Source organism: Tetrahymena thermophila (assembly GCF_000189635.1).
Source record: "Tetrahymena thermophila SB210 genomic scaffold scf_8254610, whole genome shotgun sequence".
NCBI classification, from domain to species: domain Eukaryota; phylum Ciliophora; class Oligohymenophorea; order Hymenostomatida; family Tetrahymenidae; genus Tetrahymena; species Tetrahymena thermophila.
This window is the reverse complement of record NW_002476380.1, coordinates 244213-261119: the sequence shown is the minus strand read 5'-3', so window position 1 is coordinate 261119 and position 16907 is coordinate 244213. Positions and strand designations below refer to the sequence as shown.

The 16907-nt window shown below is 22.0% G+C and overlaps 4 protein-coding genes across 4 annotated transcripts; 2 read left to right on the top strand and 2 right to left on the bottom strand. All coding sequences in view use genetic code 6, as the record gives it.

Annotated features, from left to right (window-relative positions):
- Positions 1–1405: 1405 nt before the first annotated feature.
- TTHERM_00335920 (hypothetical protein) lies at positions 1406–3124 on the bottom strand (the record flags this gene model as incomplete). The annotated part of the gene is made up of 9 exons (XM_001017558.3): positions 1406–1562; positions 1616–1921; positions 1979–2068; positions 2132–2211; positions 2277–2409; positions 2478–2638; positions 2698–2761; positions 2845–3018; positions 3069–3124. The coding sequence occupies 9 exons, from the start codon at positions 3122–3124 to the stop codon at positions 1406–1408; spliced, it is 1221 nt and encodes a 406-aa protein (XP_001017558.2).
- Positions 3125–4015: 891 nt separating this feature from the next.
- Positions 4016–5361, bottom strand: TTHERM_00335890 (SNARE domain protein; the record flags this gene model as incomplete). Its single annotated transcript, XM_001017557.3, has 7 exons — positions 4016–4084; positions 4136–4303; positions 4358–4468; positions 4522–4716; positions 4779–4894; positions 4997–5228; positions 5332–5361. 7 exons carry the CDS (start codon positions 5359–5361, stop codon positions 4016–4018), a joined length of 921 nt encoding a protein of 306 aa, XP_001017557.1.
- An 812-nt stretch (positions 5362–6173) lies between these two features.
- Positions 6174–9134, top strand: TTHERM_00335880 (hypothetical protein; the record flags this gene model as incomplete). Its single annotated transcript, XM_001017556.2, has 8 exons — positions 6174–6834; positions 6894–7003; positions 7064–7187; positions 7238–7369; positions 7548–7898; positions 7966–8049; positions 8299–8415; positions 8467–9134. Exons 1-8 carry the CDS (start codon positions 6180–6182, stop codon positions 9132–9134), a joined length of 2241 nt encoding a protein of 746 aa, XP_001017556.2. The 5' UTR covers positions 6174–6179.
- A 1035-nt stretch (positions 9135–10169) lies between these two features.
- TTHERM_00335870 (PAS domain S-box protein) lies at positions 10170–16905 on the top strand. Its single transcript, XM_001017555.3, has 5 exons — positions 10170–10698; positions 10981–11573; positions 11729–13409; positions 13458–15875; positions 15957–16905. Exons 1-5 carry the CDS (start codon positions 10218–10220, stop codon positions 16715–16717), a joined length of 5934 nt encoding a protein of 1977 aa, XP_001017555.2. The 5' UTR covers positions 10170–10217; the 3' UTR covers positions 16718–16905.
- Positions 16906–16907: the final 2 nt, after the last annotated feature.

Genomic DNA, 16907 nt, shown 5'->3' with positions numbered 1-16907 from the left:
ATTATTTCTGCTAAAAAAAGAGCTTATTACCTTAAAATTTCTTTCAAGTAAATTAAATTTAATATAAAATTAATCAAGTAAACTGATTAAATTTTCATTATTCCAAATTATAATCGAACTAAAAACCTACTTATTAATTGTATATCCTACTCTAGTCTAGCCTCATACAATCTTCTTCTAAAAATAAATTTTATTTTCTTTTTGACATTTTTTTAGTACACTTTTCATAAAAATTTTTAAATTGAAAATTTAGTATTAAAAAAATATTAAAATATTCTTAAAAGAAATCAACAGTTAGCAATTAAATTATCGTTTAAAATTTATTGGGTTCTCAATTATTTTTAAAGTAGATTAACACAATTTTATTTTGATAATGCTTTAAATTTTACAAAAGTTTTTTGAATTCATCTATTTTCCTATTTTTGCTTTTTAAATATTTTTTTGCAAACATTAGAATCCTTATTTAGAAAAATCAAAAATTTTAAGTAATAAGTGTTTTTAAGCTTGAATATCAAATAAAAATTGTTTATATATCACCAAAAATATGAATAAAAATACGTTTTAGTTCAAAAAATAAATTTTATGAAAAAGTAGATTTATTAAAATAGCTTAAATTTTCTTTAATTTTTAAGTGTTCTATTTTATATTTATTAATGATAATTTTAAAAAACTTTTAAAATGGTTTCAATTTATTACTACTTTATTAATTTTGTAATCAAAAATAATAAACTGGTAGTAAATGACTCTTTCTTTCTTTACTTTATTTAATTCGTTGAAAGTAAAAAAAGTGTAAACTGTAAATATGTATTTATTTGCTTAATCATAATAATTCATAAAATAAATTTTTTAGAAAATAGATTTATTAAAATAACTTAAATTTATTTTATTTGATTTTTATTTTTTGTATTAAATATATTTTTTAAAAACTGTTAAAATTATTTCAATTTGCTTTTACTTTATTAATTTTGAAAGTAAAAATTATAAACTAGTAGTGCTTGATTAATAAAGATAAATACCTCTTTAAGTTAGCAATAAAATGTGTAAACTGTAAATATGTATTTATTTGCTTATTTAATTTTTGAATGTTTTTTTAATATTTTTATTAAAAAATAAATATTTAATTTAAAAAATAGTAAAAACTAAATGGTTTCAATCTTTTTTTAACTTCTTTATTCATATAAACTGGTAAACGCTAGCTTTATAGAAATACCTCTTAAAATCTTTACTTGACTTTCATTCATTTAAAAAAATATATAAAGAATTGCTTAATAGAAGAAATAAATATCTCTTAAAAATCTTTACTAAATTTTCATTGATTAAAAGAAAGAGAATATAATCGAAAAGCTTCTTAATAAAAATAATTTTTATTTAAATAATTTAAAAACAAATTGTTTATATTGTTAAATCAAAAGCATTTGTCATGTATGTCATAAATAATATCTGATCTAAATTTACTTAAATATTTTTAAATCTAATTTATCATACAGATAGTCTAAATTCTGGAAGCTACTCCAAAATAATATGCCTTTTGAAAAATTGAATGTTATTTATCACCCATTCTCCTTTTTAATTAATATAAAATAAGTAAAATATTTTGTAAATAATAACTTGTTACATCACAAAAGGAAATTCTTCATGGCCTCTGCCAAAAATTCGACCATATTTTATTAAAAATTTTAGATAAATATCTGATTGGGAGTAATTTGCAGAAGCTATTTTTAGCTTAAATGAAACTATTTTCATTGATAAGGTTTTTTAATCTAGTAAGTTTGTCAAATTTTAGATGAATTAGATATTTATTTGCTCAATACTATGTAGGCCATGCTGAAGTTCTATAAACTTTATTTTTGGTAAATTAAAAATTATTTTAATCAGCTCAGTGTATGACTCAATGATCTCTTCATTTTCTATTTCATTCTTTCTTTTTTGTTTTAGAAATAATTTTTTGCTGATTAATAATCAAATTAATTAGATTTACTATAACAAATAAAGTCCAATTTCTTCTAAATTTTCAAAATTTTTTAGACCTTCTATTAGGATTTGAAACGATCTCATACTCAAATTAAATCTATTTTAATTTTAATGACAAAAAATTTAAAAGTAAATGAATATACTCAGTAATACAACTTACCTGTTTACATTTAATTTTAAAGATTGCAAACTCTTGCCTTTTTCTACTATCTTCTAAAACATTGCTTCAAATTAGGAAGGCTTTTCATATTCAATTAGTATTTTTTTGCTATCAAAGAAAAATATACTAATTATTAATCAATTACTTAAAATCTATTTTATGCAAATATGTTAATTGGATGTTCAATGTCAATGCTTAGCTTTCTTAACTTGTCAAATTTTATATTTTCTATAATTGAGAACAAGGTTATTTTAGTTGTAGAATTGTTGTGGTCTATGCTTTTATTTATTTGTTGATGTATTTAAAATGATTGAGTATATATTAGATATTATTTTGAAAATTTTACCTTTTTAAATTGATAGTTAATTCTTCCATCATTTCCATTTATTAGTAAATATCTGTAAAAAAACGAGGAAAGCAGCTATCTGGCATCAGCCCTAAATTTTAATAGCCCCAGTTGTTCAAATTAAGCTAAAAAACTTTTAATTTTTTCATCAAAGGTGATAACTAAATCAAAAATATATTTTCTAAATTCATATAGTTTGTATTTTTAAGTAATTAATTACGGCTTTTCTCAACTCAAATATTTCTTCGAAAGTATAGCGAAGCTTTTCAGCTAGTCCTTCAGAACTTGTGATTATTAAAAAATGAATCTTATGGAAAAGTTTATATTATTATTTAGTTAAAGTATATTTCAATTATATAATATATACCATTCCAAATTAATTAAGAGAACCTCCAATTTATTTGGACTAATCTTTTTTAGAAAGTTTGTGATTTGGTAAAAGCCGCTTTCTTAAATATTCGTACATGTTAAATTCTACATTTAAACCCTTATTTCTTTGTACTGATTGTTAAATAACTCCTTTGGAGACAGCTATGGAATTCTAAAATATAAATGAATGTTTGTCCTAATTAAACTTTTAAATGTATTTACTGCTAAACGTTCTCAATTTCTAATAAACATTCACTATTTTTATTTTCTGATTTCATAATTTTTGCTTTTTTGTAATTTATTTTTTAATATCTTCAAAAAAAAATAATTCAAGAATAATGTTTTTTATAATTACAACAAAGTAATAAATAAATAAATTTTTATGATTATTTTCAGATGATAAATTGATAAAAAAATCAATTTTAAATAAGTAATAGATTGCTTAATTGATAAATCTTAGAATATATTTAATTTTAATTCCTCAATAAATTTTCATGTAAATAAATATAGCAATTAAAATTTCTTTTAACTTTAAAGCTTTTTGCTCATTGAATTTTGGTTGGATTTTTTATTTGTTCAATTTCAACTTTGTGTAATTGAATTATTTATCTTTTCGTATCTTGATATTATTTTAATAATTTTTATTTTGAATAGTTAATCAAATATTCTAATTATAATTAAAATTTTCACCGAACCGAACTTAGCTCAGTTGGAAGAGCATCGGACTGTAAAGTTTGTAGTCATCCGGTGGTCCCCGGTTCGAACCCGGGAGTTCGGATTTTTTTTTTTGTTAAAAAACATATGCTATATTTGTAATATTAATCATAAATTAAAAAAATATTGCAATTAAAAACAGAACATTCACCGAACCGAACTTAGCTCAGTTGGAAGAGCATCGGACTGTAAAGTTTGTAGTCATCCGGTGGTCCCCGGTTCGAACCCGGGAGTTCGGATTTTTTTTATTTTTTAATAAAAATGCCTAAATTAAAAAGAAAGAAAGAATTAATTAATTAAATAATAATTTAAGAATAAATTTTTGAATAAATACCCATTTTTATATAAGAATATATATAATATACTTGCTTGATAAATAGATTTAAATTTATTAATGTTTTTTTAAGCTTTAATAATTTTTTATATTTATAATGAAATGTAATTAATATTTTCACTCATTTTAAAGTAGTTCCTAAGATAATGGCTAAAACGACAGCAACTATAACTAATAAAATGCACATTTTCTAAATATTAAAAAATATTTAATAAAAATTTTTTTATTAAATAATATTTACTTTTTTAGCAGATTAATGATGCTCTTTAGCTTTTGTAAGAGCTTTATTTGCTTTACCAACATTTTTCACAGTTTACTCAACTAAAACTTCTATATTGTCTATAACTTCTCCTTAATATGCGACTAACATAGCTAGATCTTGCATCATTTTGTGCAACTCCATAATACTCTTCATTAAAAATTAATTTGATTTTAAAAATATTTTTTAAAATTTAGAATTTACTCTTTGCAATTTAAGGATGTCCTTATATTTATCTTATACGTCAGATACTGCATTTTAAAGTTGAATGCTAGCACTGTTAAACATTTTTTATTAAAATATTTATTAAGCCCTCTAGTAAAAAATAATTATAATAAGAAAACAATCTATCAAAATTTAAATCTTACGTTTGGATCTTCAGCTATCTCTTCAATTTACTCATCAGTCATATCAGGAGAAATTAATCTTATTTATCTAGATGTTTTATTTTTCAAAGCTATTTTAGCAGCATCTTAAGCTTTTTAAGATTCAAGTAAGGTTTATTGCGAAGCTTATACGATTTAATTATATAGATTTTATTTCTTTTATGCATCACCTTGTCTCTTTAATATTTCATAAATAATAATAAAAATATATTATTATGAACATATAATATATTTTTTACATCCTTATCTTCTTTTGCTTGCTTGACATCTAAACCAATTCTATCTAATATACCCTTCAGTTAATTTACATACTTTGTATTATCAGTCAAATTCATGTCAATCAATTCGCTTAATTCTAATTTTATATTAAATGAAATCAACAACTATCAAATAAACTTCTTATTTATCTTTTTGTTAACTATTTGAGAATAAATAGCATTTTTAATGTAATAATTACCTTTTTCTTTAGCTGATCTGGTAGCTTAAGAGTATTCATCTTTAAGTTCTTCTAACTATGTGGTATTAGCTTTAATTTTTTCAATTAAGTTTCTTGAATTCTATATATCATCTTAAAAATATTTTGGGACAAGGTTCATAGACTAATCACTGAGTTGGCTTTCTAAGTCTACACTTTACTTCATAACTTTGCTTGGATTATTGTTCGCTTATCCTCCATCATGTTACCTAAACTATAAAATAAAATTTTGTTTTATTTGATTAGAAATATAAAAGCATAAAATTTTATCAAAAAATGCTTTTGCGAGCAATCTAAATATTTATTTAAAAGGTTACATTTTTCAATTCCTTAAGTCTATCATTCATTTTATAATAAAATATTTAGTTTGCTTGTAAATAAATTAATGTCTTCCTAAAAAGAATATTTAGAGTTTTTCAGTACCTAAATTACTAAAAATAATAAGATTATTTTTTGATTTACTTACTAACTAATTAACTAATTGCCTTTAACATGATTTATTTACTTTTCAAGTGGTATTAAAAATACTAATTAAATGAGAGGATGTCTTCTTTCAAATTTACTTTATCTTACTACTTTTAAAAGGCCTATTATCATAAATTATTCGAAAACTGCTAATAGATTTTTTATGAAAGAGACAAAAATAGATTAACCTATACCATTAATATAGATAAAATATTCTTGAATTTAATAACATATTATGTAAAGGATATATCAACAAAGTTTATTAATTAATCAATAAATTAAACACTTAACAATACTTTTAAAACATTTTTTCCTAAAAAAATTTCGAATTAATTTCAAAAAATTAGTTTTTAGGTTACTAAATTATTAATCGAAATTAAGCAAATAAAAAAATAATAAAAATTAATAAAATTCCAATTTATTTAGATCTATAATAAAATATTATTTAATAAATGTAATTTATTGACTTGAAATTTCAAATCCATTTATTATTTAAGAAGCTTTATTTTTATTTTAAAAATAAAAATTCAAAAGCACGTTTAGGATAATATATATTAATATATATATTTGACTGGAGGAGAATAAATCTAATAAAATTTAACGATATCTCAAAAAACAAATATTTACTTACAACAAACAATTTAATTTCTAAATATTGATTTTTAACATTATTATTATTTTTATTTTTTTTTTTGATAAAATGAGTAGCTATTAATAACAGAATAGTAGAATATAAAAAGATATCTAAAATCAAAATCAACTAATAAAATTAGTTAAAGAGTAGGGATATCTAGAACCATTATGCAATAGTTGCTAAATAGATAATTAGGAAGTTTAATAAAGTGAGCTATTGACTCTCAATTAATCTCTTCAACAATTGCTGAAGTAAATCGAAGGTTAAGATGAAAAAATTCATCTTGATATGCTAAATATTGATTCACTCAAATCGAAAATATCAAATATAGCCAAAGGATTTGTTTTTATTGCAAGCAAGTATTCTAAAATAAGTTAGCATCTTAGCAATTTTGAAAAAACGGTATCTTATTGGTGTGATTTACCTAGCTAAATAAAGATAAGAATATAATTGCTAATGGAGAGTCTAAGTAAAGACAAATCTGAGGCTAACTTTTAAAAAGTAGTAAAGGAGAGAGAGGCAATTTTAGTAAATGTTAAAAATAACAATTCTTTTTTAGAAAACGAAGAAGATTTAGAAAAAAGGCGCTAATACATTTATAAATTAGAAAACTATACTGAAAAATTGAAAGATCAAATTGAAATTTGTAATTTTATAGCTGATAAAATATTTTCAAATTTAGATTACGAGAAGTTCTAAGTAAACTTTAGGGAAATTGCTGGTAATAAAATATATAATTAAAGTAAAATATTTTTTGAATATATGTTAAAAACTACATAGATTAGAATTTAGCGAGTAAATTTAAATACAAACTAAATGATGAATCTCTAGAAGGAAAGCTTTAACAGGTATAAAGTGAATTAAATACATGCAAATAGCAAAAGAAATCCGTAAAATAAAATAAAATATATTCTTGTAAATATCTTATTTTTAAATAAATTATTTAACAGATAGAAAATATGTATTTAAACTTGAAAAATTATTTGAGTTAAACTGGTATTAAAGTTCCTGAAACAGTTTTGTAAATTAATTGTGTCATGTCTCCAAGTAAAAGGGATTTGTTGCCATCAAAAAGTAATTTTACTTATCAATAAAATTAAAATTAATAATGATAAATCTTCAAGATTAAAATAAAAATGAGGAACTCGAAACAGATTAAAATTTGATAGAAAATTCTAAAGAAATGATTTTAAGGCTTATGTAAAATAATACTTAGTTGAATGAATTAGCAAAAAAAGTAATTGAAGAAAATAAATGTAATTTTTAAATGATATTTATTATTTGTTAATTTAATAAAAGCAAAAAATTGCAAAAAATTTATGATTTTAATAAAAATTATCAAAATTTGAAATTTATCTAAAATAAAATTTAGTTAATTTATTTTTTAAATTAAAATTAAACAAAAATAAAATATTTTTTAAATATTTTAAATAGCTTTGAAATAAAAGATTAATTCGTATGTTGATAAAATAAATAGCATTTCACCAATTATTAGTTTATCAAATTAAAAAAATACAACTCTTAATTCTCATCCTTAAAACTTGAAAAATTCTTTAGTTACATAAGTAAGCGAAATTTAATAGGTTTCTAGTTTTTCTCCCAATCCAAAATCATTTAAATCTCCAACTTCCACAAAACAAAAAGTTGTCTTTGAATCTATTCGAAATAGTTATTCTAAATCCCCACTTAAAAAATATTATGCTTTAGATAATACTGTTTAATCGATAGATATTGAATGCTCTTAAACTTTGAATATAATGAAATAAAAAGATAGCGAATTCACAGGTTAAATTTTATTTTATTTTTTTACTTAAAAATAAATAAATTCAAACTAAAAATTTTTTAAATATAGACTTGTAAGTTTAAAAAGATGACTTAGAAAAAGAAGTCAAAGACTTACAATAGAAGTTAGACAAATAGCAAAATGTTATAAATGGTATTTTCTTTAAATAAAATCCCAAAATTTTTTTATTTTATTTTACATTTAATTAATTTTCTGTTTAGTTTTTCATTCAATGATTTCAATATCATCAAATTTATCTTGATTTAGCTGATTTTATTTTAAATCTTGGTACCGCGGAATTTAATTAAATTTCTAGAAATATAATAAAAATACAAAAAATATCTTTCACTTGGCAAGAATTATACTTGAGAAAAATCTAATTGTTTAACTTAAAAAAAAAAGAATGCTAAGAAAGTATTTCATCTCAAAAATAGTCTTATGAGAAAGAAATTTAGTCATTAAAAAACTAACTAATAAACTGCCAGCAGGACACTTAAATATATTAAAATAAATGCAATAGTAATTAACTTTATTTTCTATATAATATATATCAAATTATTTAAAAAATAGTAATCCTCCAAGAGAAGCAATAGCTTTTATTATAATTGCAGATATCGGAATAAACTGTACTAAATTTGAGATAGCTACTTGAAAAGATTTATTCATAGAATAAAATGTAATTAAACTAAGACAGTTACATTGATGAATAAATTAAAATATTATAGGAAAATTAAAATGTTTAATTTGATCATCTTTAATTCTAGGATTCATCAGTTCAAGATGATCAAAATATAATTAATAGTTAAGAACAATTTAATGAAAATAATCCTTTTTAGATAATTAATCTCAAAAATAATAGCCCCAATATTTAAATGTAAAGATACTCTTCGTTTGATAAACAAGATTACTCTCAAAACAGCAAAATAAAAATAAACTCCTTGAAAGATGATCACAAAAGTAAAATGCAAAAAAAATTTAAAAGAAGTAGTAACTAAAAAGAAAATTTGAATGATCACATTTAAGTTGAAATCAATTAATAAAATATTGATTATTCAATAGATTCTTAAGACGAGTTCTACCATGGTTAAGGGTCAGATAATATTGAAAGTTTTACTCCCAAAAGGAAATAAAATAATTCAGATCCAAATATTCACTTTAGATAAATTTAAAATAAAAACTAGTTAAATGAGATAATTATTTAAGATGAATAATATGTGTAGAGTAAAGTCAATTTGTGAATGTTCACTTAAATTTATTTTATATTAATAAAAAATTGCAAGTCTACATTTCTTTTTTTATTGCTTACAATATTTTTGATTGCATGGATTTTTTTTCTAATAAGATATTTCAAAGTTAATCTTTTAACAAAATAAATCACAGATCAAAATATTCATTTTAGATAAAACCTAAATAAAATAATTATATAAGATCAATAATATGTCATAGTAAAGTCTATTTGTCGATATGTACTTAAATTTATCTTATATTTTTTCATTAAAAAAAAATTGCAAGTCTACACTTTTTTTTTGTATTTGAATGAATTTGTTTTTTCTAATAGGTATTTCAACGTTAATCTTTTAATAAAATAAAATAATTCAGATCCAAATATTCATTTTAGATAAATTTAAAATAAAAATTAGTTAAATGTGATAATTATTTAAGATGAATAAGATGTGTATGATAAAGTCAATTCGTGAATATTTACTTAAATTTATTTGAAATTAATACATTTAATAAAGTTTGAAAGTCTACATTATTTATTTGTATTGCTTACAATATTTTTTGTAATGATATGGATTTTTTTTTTTCTAATTAGGCATTTCAACTTTAATCTTTAACAAAAAAAACAAGTGTTTTACTATTTAAAAATTATTCTACTTAGATTTATAATTTATTTCATATATTATCAAAAAAATTATGTGGTCACTTCCGCAATTTCTGAATTTTAAATTAAATTAATAATTATGTTATCAAGTATAGTTTTTACAAAAAAATATATATAATAGTTATTTGATTTTATATCTTGTTTTCTATATTAACTTATTTAATTAGAATATATGATTTTGTATTTTTGTATATAGCTATGAGGTTTTACGTTAACTGTGTATTTTGATTTATATTTTAAGGGAAAAAAGTAAAAGATTGATAACAGAAAAGTATTGTTTAATGATAAAAGTATCTTATAAGATACCCTTGAAATAATTCCTTTATTATTCTATAAAATGAACTCTTAAAATAATTGAATAATAATTAATAATATCTTAAAATCTAAACAAATTCATATAGAAAGAAAAACAGATTTCTAATTTAATTAAATATCAATGAATTATTTCATCAAAATTAAAAGTAAAATTAAAGCCTACTACGAAGAAAATATTTTTTCAGTTATAAATCAATATGCAAGGCCAGTTTTATTAGGGAAAACTCTACTTTTCATTAGATTTGTTTTCCATATTTAGTTGATGTTTTCTCAAGAAGTTATGAATGAATTAGATAAGAAAGACATAAATCTCAATTAAACTGGCAGATATTCAATACTTTATGATGTTTCTTATTCTAAGTCTCTTATGTATATTGGAATAATAATCACAGGATTAGCTTTGATAGCATTAATGAGTGATTTTATTTTTTGCTAGTACAAATAGTCTGAGTCATACCCAAATGTCTTTAGAATATATTTAGGATTCTTTTGTTCAATATTTAACTATGCCCTTTACATCCCACTCTTTTACTTTTCAGTCGATTAGGTACATTAAAGTAATCTAGTCGGTCTTTATCTTATTTTTGCCACTCTTTTAATAGGTAAATAAAAAATAAACATTTTTTAAATCTTGATATTTTTTTAAGAGAAAAAATTAAAAAAATGGTTTGTTGAAATTAATAAAAATTTCCAGTAAACAGTAAAGAAAAATTCATTAAAAATTTTTTAAAAATAATTTTTGGAAACAGATGATGATTCAATTAATTATATTTCTATAATTAAAAAAAAACGCCAAAAATATTAGCCTAAATTTTGTTTTAATCAATTTATTCAAGATATTTATTTGGTTATTTAAATTTCTCAATTTAATTAAAAAAAATTAGGCATTTTTATCAGTATTCATGACTTAGATTACAGCATAATATCATACGATAGCTTAGCTAATCGAGAATCAACTAAAATTTCTTTATTTTCTATTGTTGTAGAATCATGTGCATGCATAGCTTTGAGATAAATAGATAACCCTAAACTTATGCTTTTATTTTCTATATTGCTTTCTACTTTGAAGGTATTAACATCTATTTCAATAAGTGGTTATGAAAATAGAAACATAAGATATTTTAATTAGATTTTATCAATTTACCATTTCATAATAAGTTTATTTGTCTATATATCCTTGCTTTAAAATTCTTATTTCCCAATCACTTTAGTTGCAGTTATTATAATACCAATATCAATTAAAATCACAAATTTAATTGATAACTATCAGCATAATTTATATAACTTTACTTTGGAAAAGCAATAAATAATTGCTCATCCAACTAATCTAGATTTTTATTTAAGAGTTATGATGAAAGTTATCAAATTAGAATACAAAGATTACATTGACAATAAATAATCCATAGTTTTAGAATATATTACATCAGATCATTGCACCTTTTGCGAAGACTCCCCAGATTGTTTTTGTAACACAGAGGTATTTATTTATTTCTTATAAAAAAATGTTTACTTAAAAAACAGTAAATTTTCTAAATTTATTTTTAAAATAATTTTCTTCAATTTAACATTTTTATAAACTATAATAAAATCTAATTCATAATATGCAATTTTTTAATTAATTTTGATATATAGCCTTAAGACATAAGACAATTTCAAGATATGACACTAGAAAAGTAACTCAGATAAAAATTTATGAATAGATATGTCAGATAAATGTATTATAAATGTATATACGAGGAAATAATTAAGAATAAAACGATAACTAATCATATTGTTTTTTCATACTTAAACTTTTTAATTGAAATGTCTTAAAGTAAAGTGCTTTGCTTTAGCGAAATCATCAAACTAAAAAAACTTATGAGTTTATCTTAAAGAGAGATTGCTTTATTTAATTACATTTTCCAGAAAGCTATAAATAAATTTAAATAAATAGACATCTCTTGTACTTTAATAAATAAAAAAAAATAAAATTAAAAAGATGTTTGGAAATACTTTGAGGATTAAAAACTTAATGAAGAAGATATTTAATAAAGCAGAGCTTCTTTTGATGAAAAGATTAGTGTAACAAACTTTATTGTAGGTATCAATTTTGATGAGTTAGTAAATTAAGCAGAAGAGCAGTATTATACTACTATTCAAGAAAAGCAATCTTTACTGTTGCTGCTCTTTTAAGATCATATAGATTTACATGAATTAAAGATAAAAGCTTAAAACCTAATGAGGTTGAGAGAATCCCTATTTCATTAGCTTTTAGTCTTGAACGAAATCAATCAAAACAGCTAAAAGCTCCAATTTTACTTTGAAAATTTTATAAATAACTTAGGATTTGGATAAAAGAAAAAATAAATCTTTAAAAAAAAGAAATAATTCTAAAATGAAAATCTAAAAATTGATTTTAATATATTTAATAAAGACACTTGTGTGGTATTTATTACATTAGTTAATGAAATTGGTGCTATCAAAAAAGTTTAAAATAAGTTTGAAAATATTTTCGGATATTCTAGCTCAAAATCAATTAAAAAAAATATAAATATAATTATACCAAAATATATTTAAAAAGTTCATGACAAGGTATTATCAAATTATTTAAAAAATCCTGAAAATGTTTAGATTAACAACTTCAAGCTCTAAATAGCCTAAAATGAAGGAGGATGGGCAGTACCAATATCTTTAAAATTTAGACCAGATTACATAAACTTGGAAGACTGTGGGTTGACAGCCTTTATTTAAAAAATATAAAATGAATATAGTTATATTCTTTTGTCATGCGGGAATTTCAAAATCCAATGTCTCTCTCAAATTTTATATAGCAAAATATTTGGAAAATTATTTTCTTAAGGCGATGTTTATAATATTTACTTAAATAGAGTAATACCAATATTAAACTATTTTGAGACTCACCAATTTAAGCAAGCCGATATTGATTTTGTTAATGAAGCAGTGTAAACAATAGCTTTCCTTCCAAAACCAGAAATCATATAAAAAGGATTTAAGTCTTTTAATTTATCTTAAAAGCTTGATATTGCTGATTTATAGAGCTATGTTCAAAGTCTCACTGTTGAGTATTTTGATTTGTATACTGTAAAGCTCTGCTTTTACAACAATAATTTTTAAAAAATTTAATACGATATTGTTGAACTTCATACATTTAAAAAAATGACAAGTTATCAGGCTCAAAAAGAAGGTTTATTAAACTTTAAAAACTAACTTTAAACTTTATTGAATATTGAATATGATTTATAAAATGATTTTGAAATCATAGACTAATTTATAGAACTTCAAAATTTATATCTCTAACAAAGCAGCTCAGAATGTAAATTATTTAAACTTTTTATTTGAAATTGACTTTTTTTAATTATAGAAATCAGTTTATTTGAAGAAGAAGGAAGTAGCTATGAAAAGTAAGAAAAATAGGCTTAATTGCACTAATTTAATGACTAGTAAATCTAGTTTGGAATATAAGATTTGTCATAGCCATTATTTTCTCAAAGAGAACATATTTAAAAAGAGTTATTTACAAGTGAAGAAGATCATGCAAAATAAGAAACTTCTCATTTAATTGGAGGTACTTAATTGTTGCTAGCTAAAAAGGAAGAGCTATTAAAAGATAGTGATCATAAAAATTGTAATGAAACCACAAATATTTGTGATTAACATTTGATGGAAAATTTTGGTAGTTTTAGCAATATCAATAATAATAATAATAATATTTATGGGCCTCTATCACCTTTATCAAGCCATGCTTTATTTACTTCTATGCTTACTCCTCATAATTCATAGAGTGAACATAAATTATTTTCATAAAAATAGATAGAAGACAAAGCTTAAATCCTAAAAGTAAATGTAAAAAATTCTAATTCATCTACTTAAATAATGTTAAGCGATCAACACATATCTTCTGGAAGCAATACAAATATTACAACATAATAGTAATAAAAAAATACCCAAAAATCATAATTAAAGCACTAAATACATGTGGCAAATATTCTAAAGGAGTTTTACGATATTAAGTAAAAAGAAACTCTCTAAGTAAAAAGTTTGCTAAAGAAAAGAATAACAAATAATTCGTTTAGTTCTAAGATAAAGGAACAACTTTAATTTTAATTATCAGCTGATGACAAAAGTTCTCATTAAATAAAAGAAGAAGATGAAGAAGAGATGGAAATAGCCAGATCCGAATAAGATTAGAAAAGTTTGCAATTGAATTAAAAATCTATATTTAGTTAATGTGAAAATATTAATCATGTTGATTTTAGTCTATGTTAATTGTTAAAAGAACGAATTAAATAAGTAAGATACTAATTAGAGTAGCAGAATTTATTCAAAGCAACAAAAATAAATAGCAAGCTGGTTACTGATCTTCCCAATAGTATTAATTCGTAGCTACGATTATCGGCTTTAATTTAAGGTAAAGAACCTATTGTTAATGACAGTAATGGAGTCACTAGTTCTCATTAAATTACAACAAATAGCAGAAAAAAACAAATTAGTTTTGAAAAATTGCATTCAAGTAATTAAATGGAAAGAACAAGAACAAAAAAAGATACAACGATTTCAAAAAGCTAGCTGTCTCATAAATAAGTACTGAAAGCTGATGATTTAACTTCAGAAGAGCTAAGTGATTCAGTAGCTAAAGAGAAAGAAATTCAAAGAGATGTCGAGCAGTAAAGATCTCGTATCTTAGCAGCTAGTTCCATCAATACCAGTTAAAGTTAAAATTAAGAATAGAAAAAGAGTATCTACAGAATGGTAAATTCTGATAAAAAAAACTATTCTCTTTTTGTATTAGTGATGTTTGGATTTGTAGCGCTATCTTCTTTCTCTGCACTTATTTTATTGCAGCAATTATAAAATAGCAGCCAATACAACTAAGCAATAGTAGATTTCAAATACCTTCCTTGGCCGATGTCAATAAGATATTTTTACTCTAAAGTTTTTGCTGATGAAGTAGTAAAAGAGATGTATGATAGTAATTTCTTTTAAACATTTAAAGCGCAACCTACTTACTACAAAAATATTCTTGATAGATAATCAGATGGAGTTTAGTAATATAAAAACTTGCTTCTAGATTTTATGGATACTAAGAATGTAGGTTAAAATTATTTCACCAACGCTACTGATACTTTGATGCCGATTTATATCAGTTACGATCCCATCACTCTACCACAAAAATATTTGAATATTACATCCTAAAAATTTAAAGTATAGTTTCCCGTCCTTTATTTTATGTAGTTTATGATTCATTAGTTATACAGGATGACTATTAACGAGGGTGGGTTTTATTGTCAAATATTATAGCTTGATAATTTTTCCACCTTTAACACTTATGTAACCTAAATTCAAACTTTGATATCCTAATCAGTAGTTGATATAACTAATTCTATAAGAGATGAAGCACTTATAATAATGATAGTAGTGATTGTTGTTACATGTGTATTAGGTTTTACTACTCTCCCTATTTATTATCATATCTAAATAAAAAATGAAGAATTATTAAAATTATTCTCAACTATTTCTAACTAATCTCTCAATTCTATGCTTCAGCCCATTTAAATATCTCTATCCTCTCATAAAGCTTAAACTAAAATTAAATATTTCTAACTTCCTATTTACAAAAAAAGAAGAGCAATATCTTCTTGCTCAGAAATTTAAAAAATTAATAAAAGATACATCGTCTATATTATATTAGGGATAGTTTTTATGGTTGTTCAGCCTGTTGCCAGTTTTATCTATATCAACAATTTTTACAACGAAGCTAAAGTTCTTATAACTTTGATACGTAAATCTTTTTTTGATACTTTTATTTGAAAATTACCTTTTCAATTTTGTTACTGATTTATATTATTTTTTTAATAAATAGAAAATTTTTATACAACCAAAGCTTTTTGCACAAGCTTATCAGCGATTTCAAACTCTAATCTTGTCATCAAATCCCAAACATATTAAATTTATAACTCAATTTATTATGTTGGTAGAGTATAATCACTGATAAATTAAACAAGCACCTATCTTACTTCTTTTTAATAAGCAATTCAATAATCTCAAGCCTCAATAAGATTTGAAAATGATTAATACAATAATTTTTTTTACCCTTTTATTACTGAGAATGTATGTGACATAATTGAAAAATATCCTTAACATGTAAAAAGCTAAAATAAATTTGACCTATAAAAGTGTAAAACTATTAAAAGTGGAATTCTAAACAAAGGCTTACAACTATCTCTCAAAAATTTATTTGAAACTTATGCCTTTCTTGGTCCTATATACAAGATTAATAATACATAATAATTTATAGACTCCTTTTATTCATGGGAAAACTCCAACAACTTGGTTGAGTTAGATGAATTCTTTGAGATGATTACTAGTTCAATAGAAATATTAAAAGATTTTCTCATGGATAGAGTGAACAATTTTGTAGATTAAATGAAATACGTTCTAAATTATCTATTAATCTACCAGCTTATCATGATGATTATAATATTTTATTTAGGATTTGTTGAGTTTTATAAGCAAGTGAAGAATGAAATGATCTAAACAAAAAGAATGCTGAGCATCCTTTCAATAGAAACTATCTTAGACAATCCTTATATTCTCTCATACCTAAATAAATTTGAAAGCTGATTGAAACATATTAATTCTTTCTATTAATAAATCATATTATTTACATTAATTACATTTATATAAAAAAATTAAATTTTTAAGTTAAAAAAATAATTATAAATATTTAACAATAAATAAAAATCTCAATATCTTTATTCAAATTTTATGAACCAGTAAAGCACTTTTTTGGGTATTGCCCTTAAATTATATT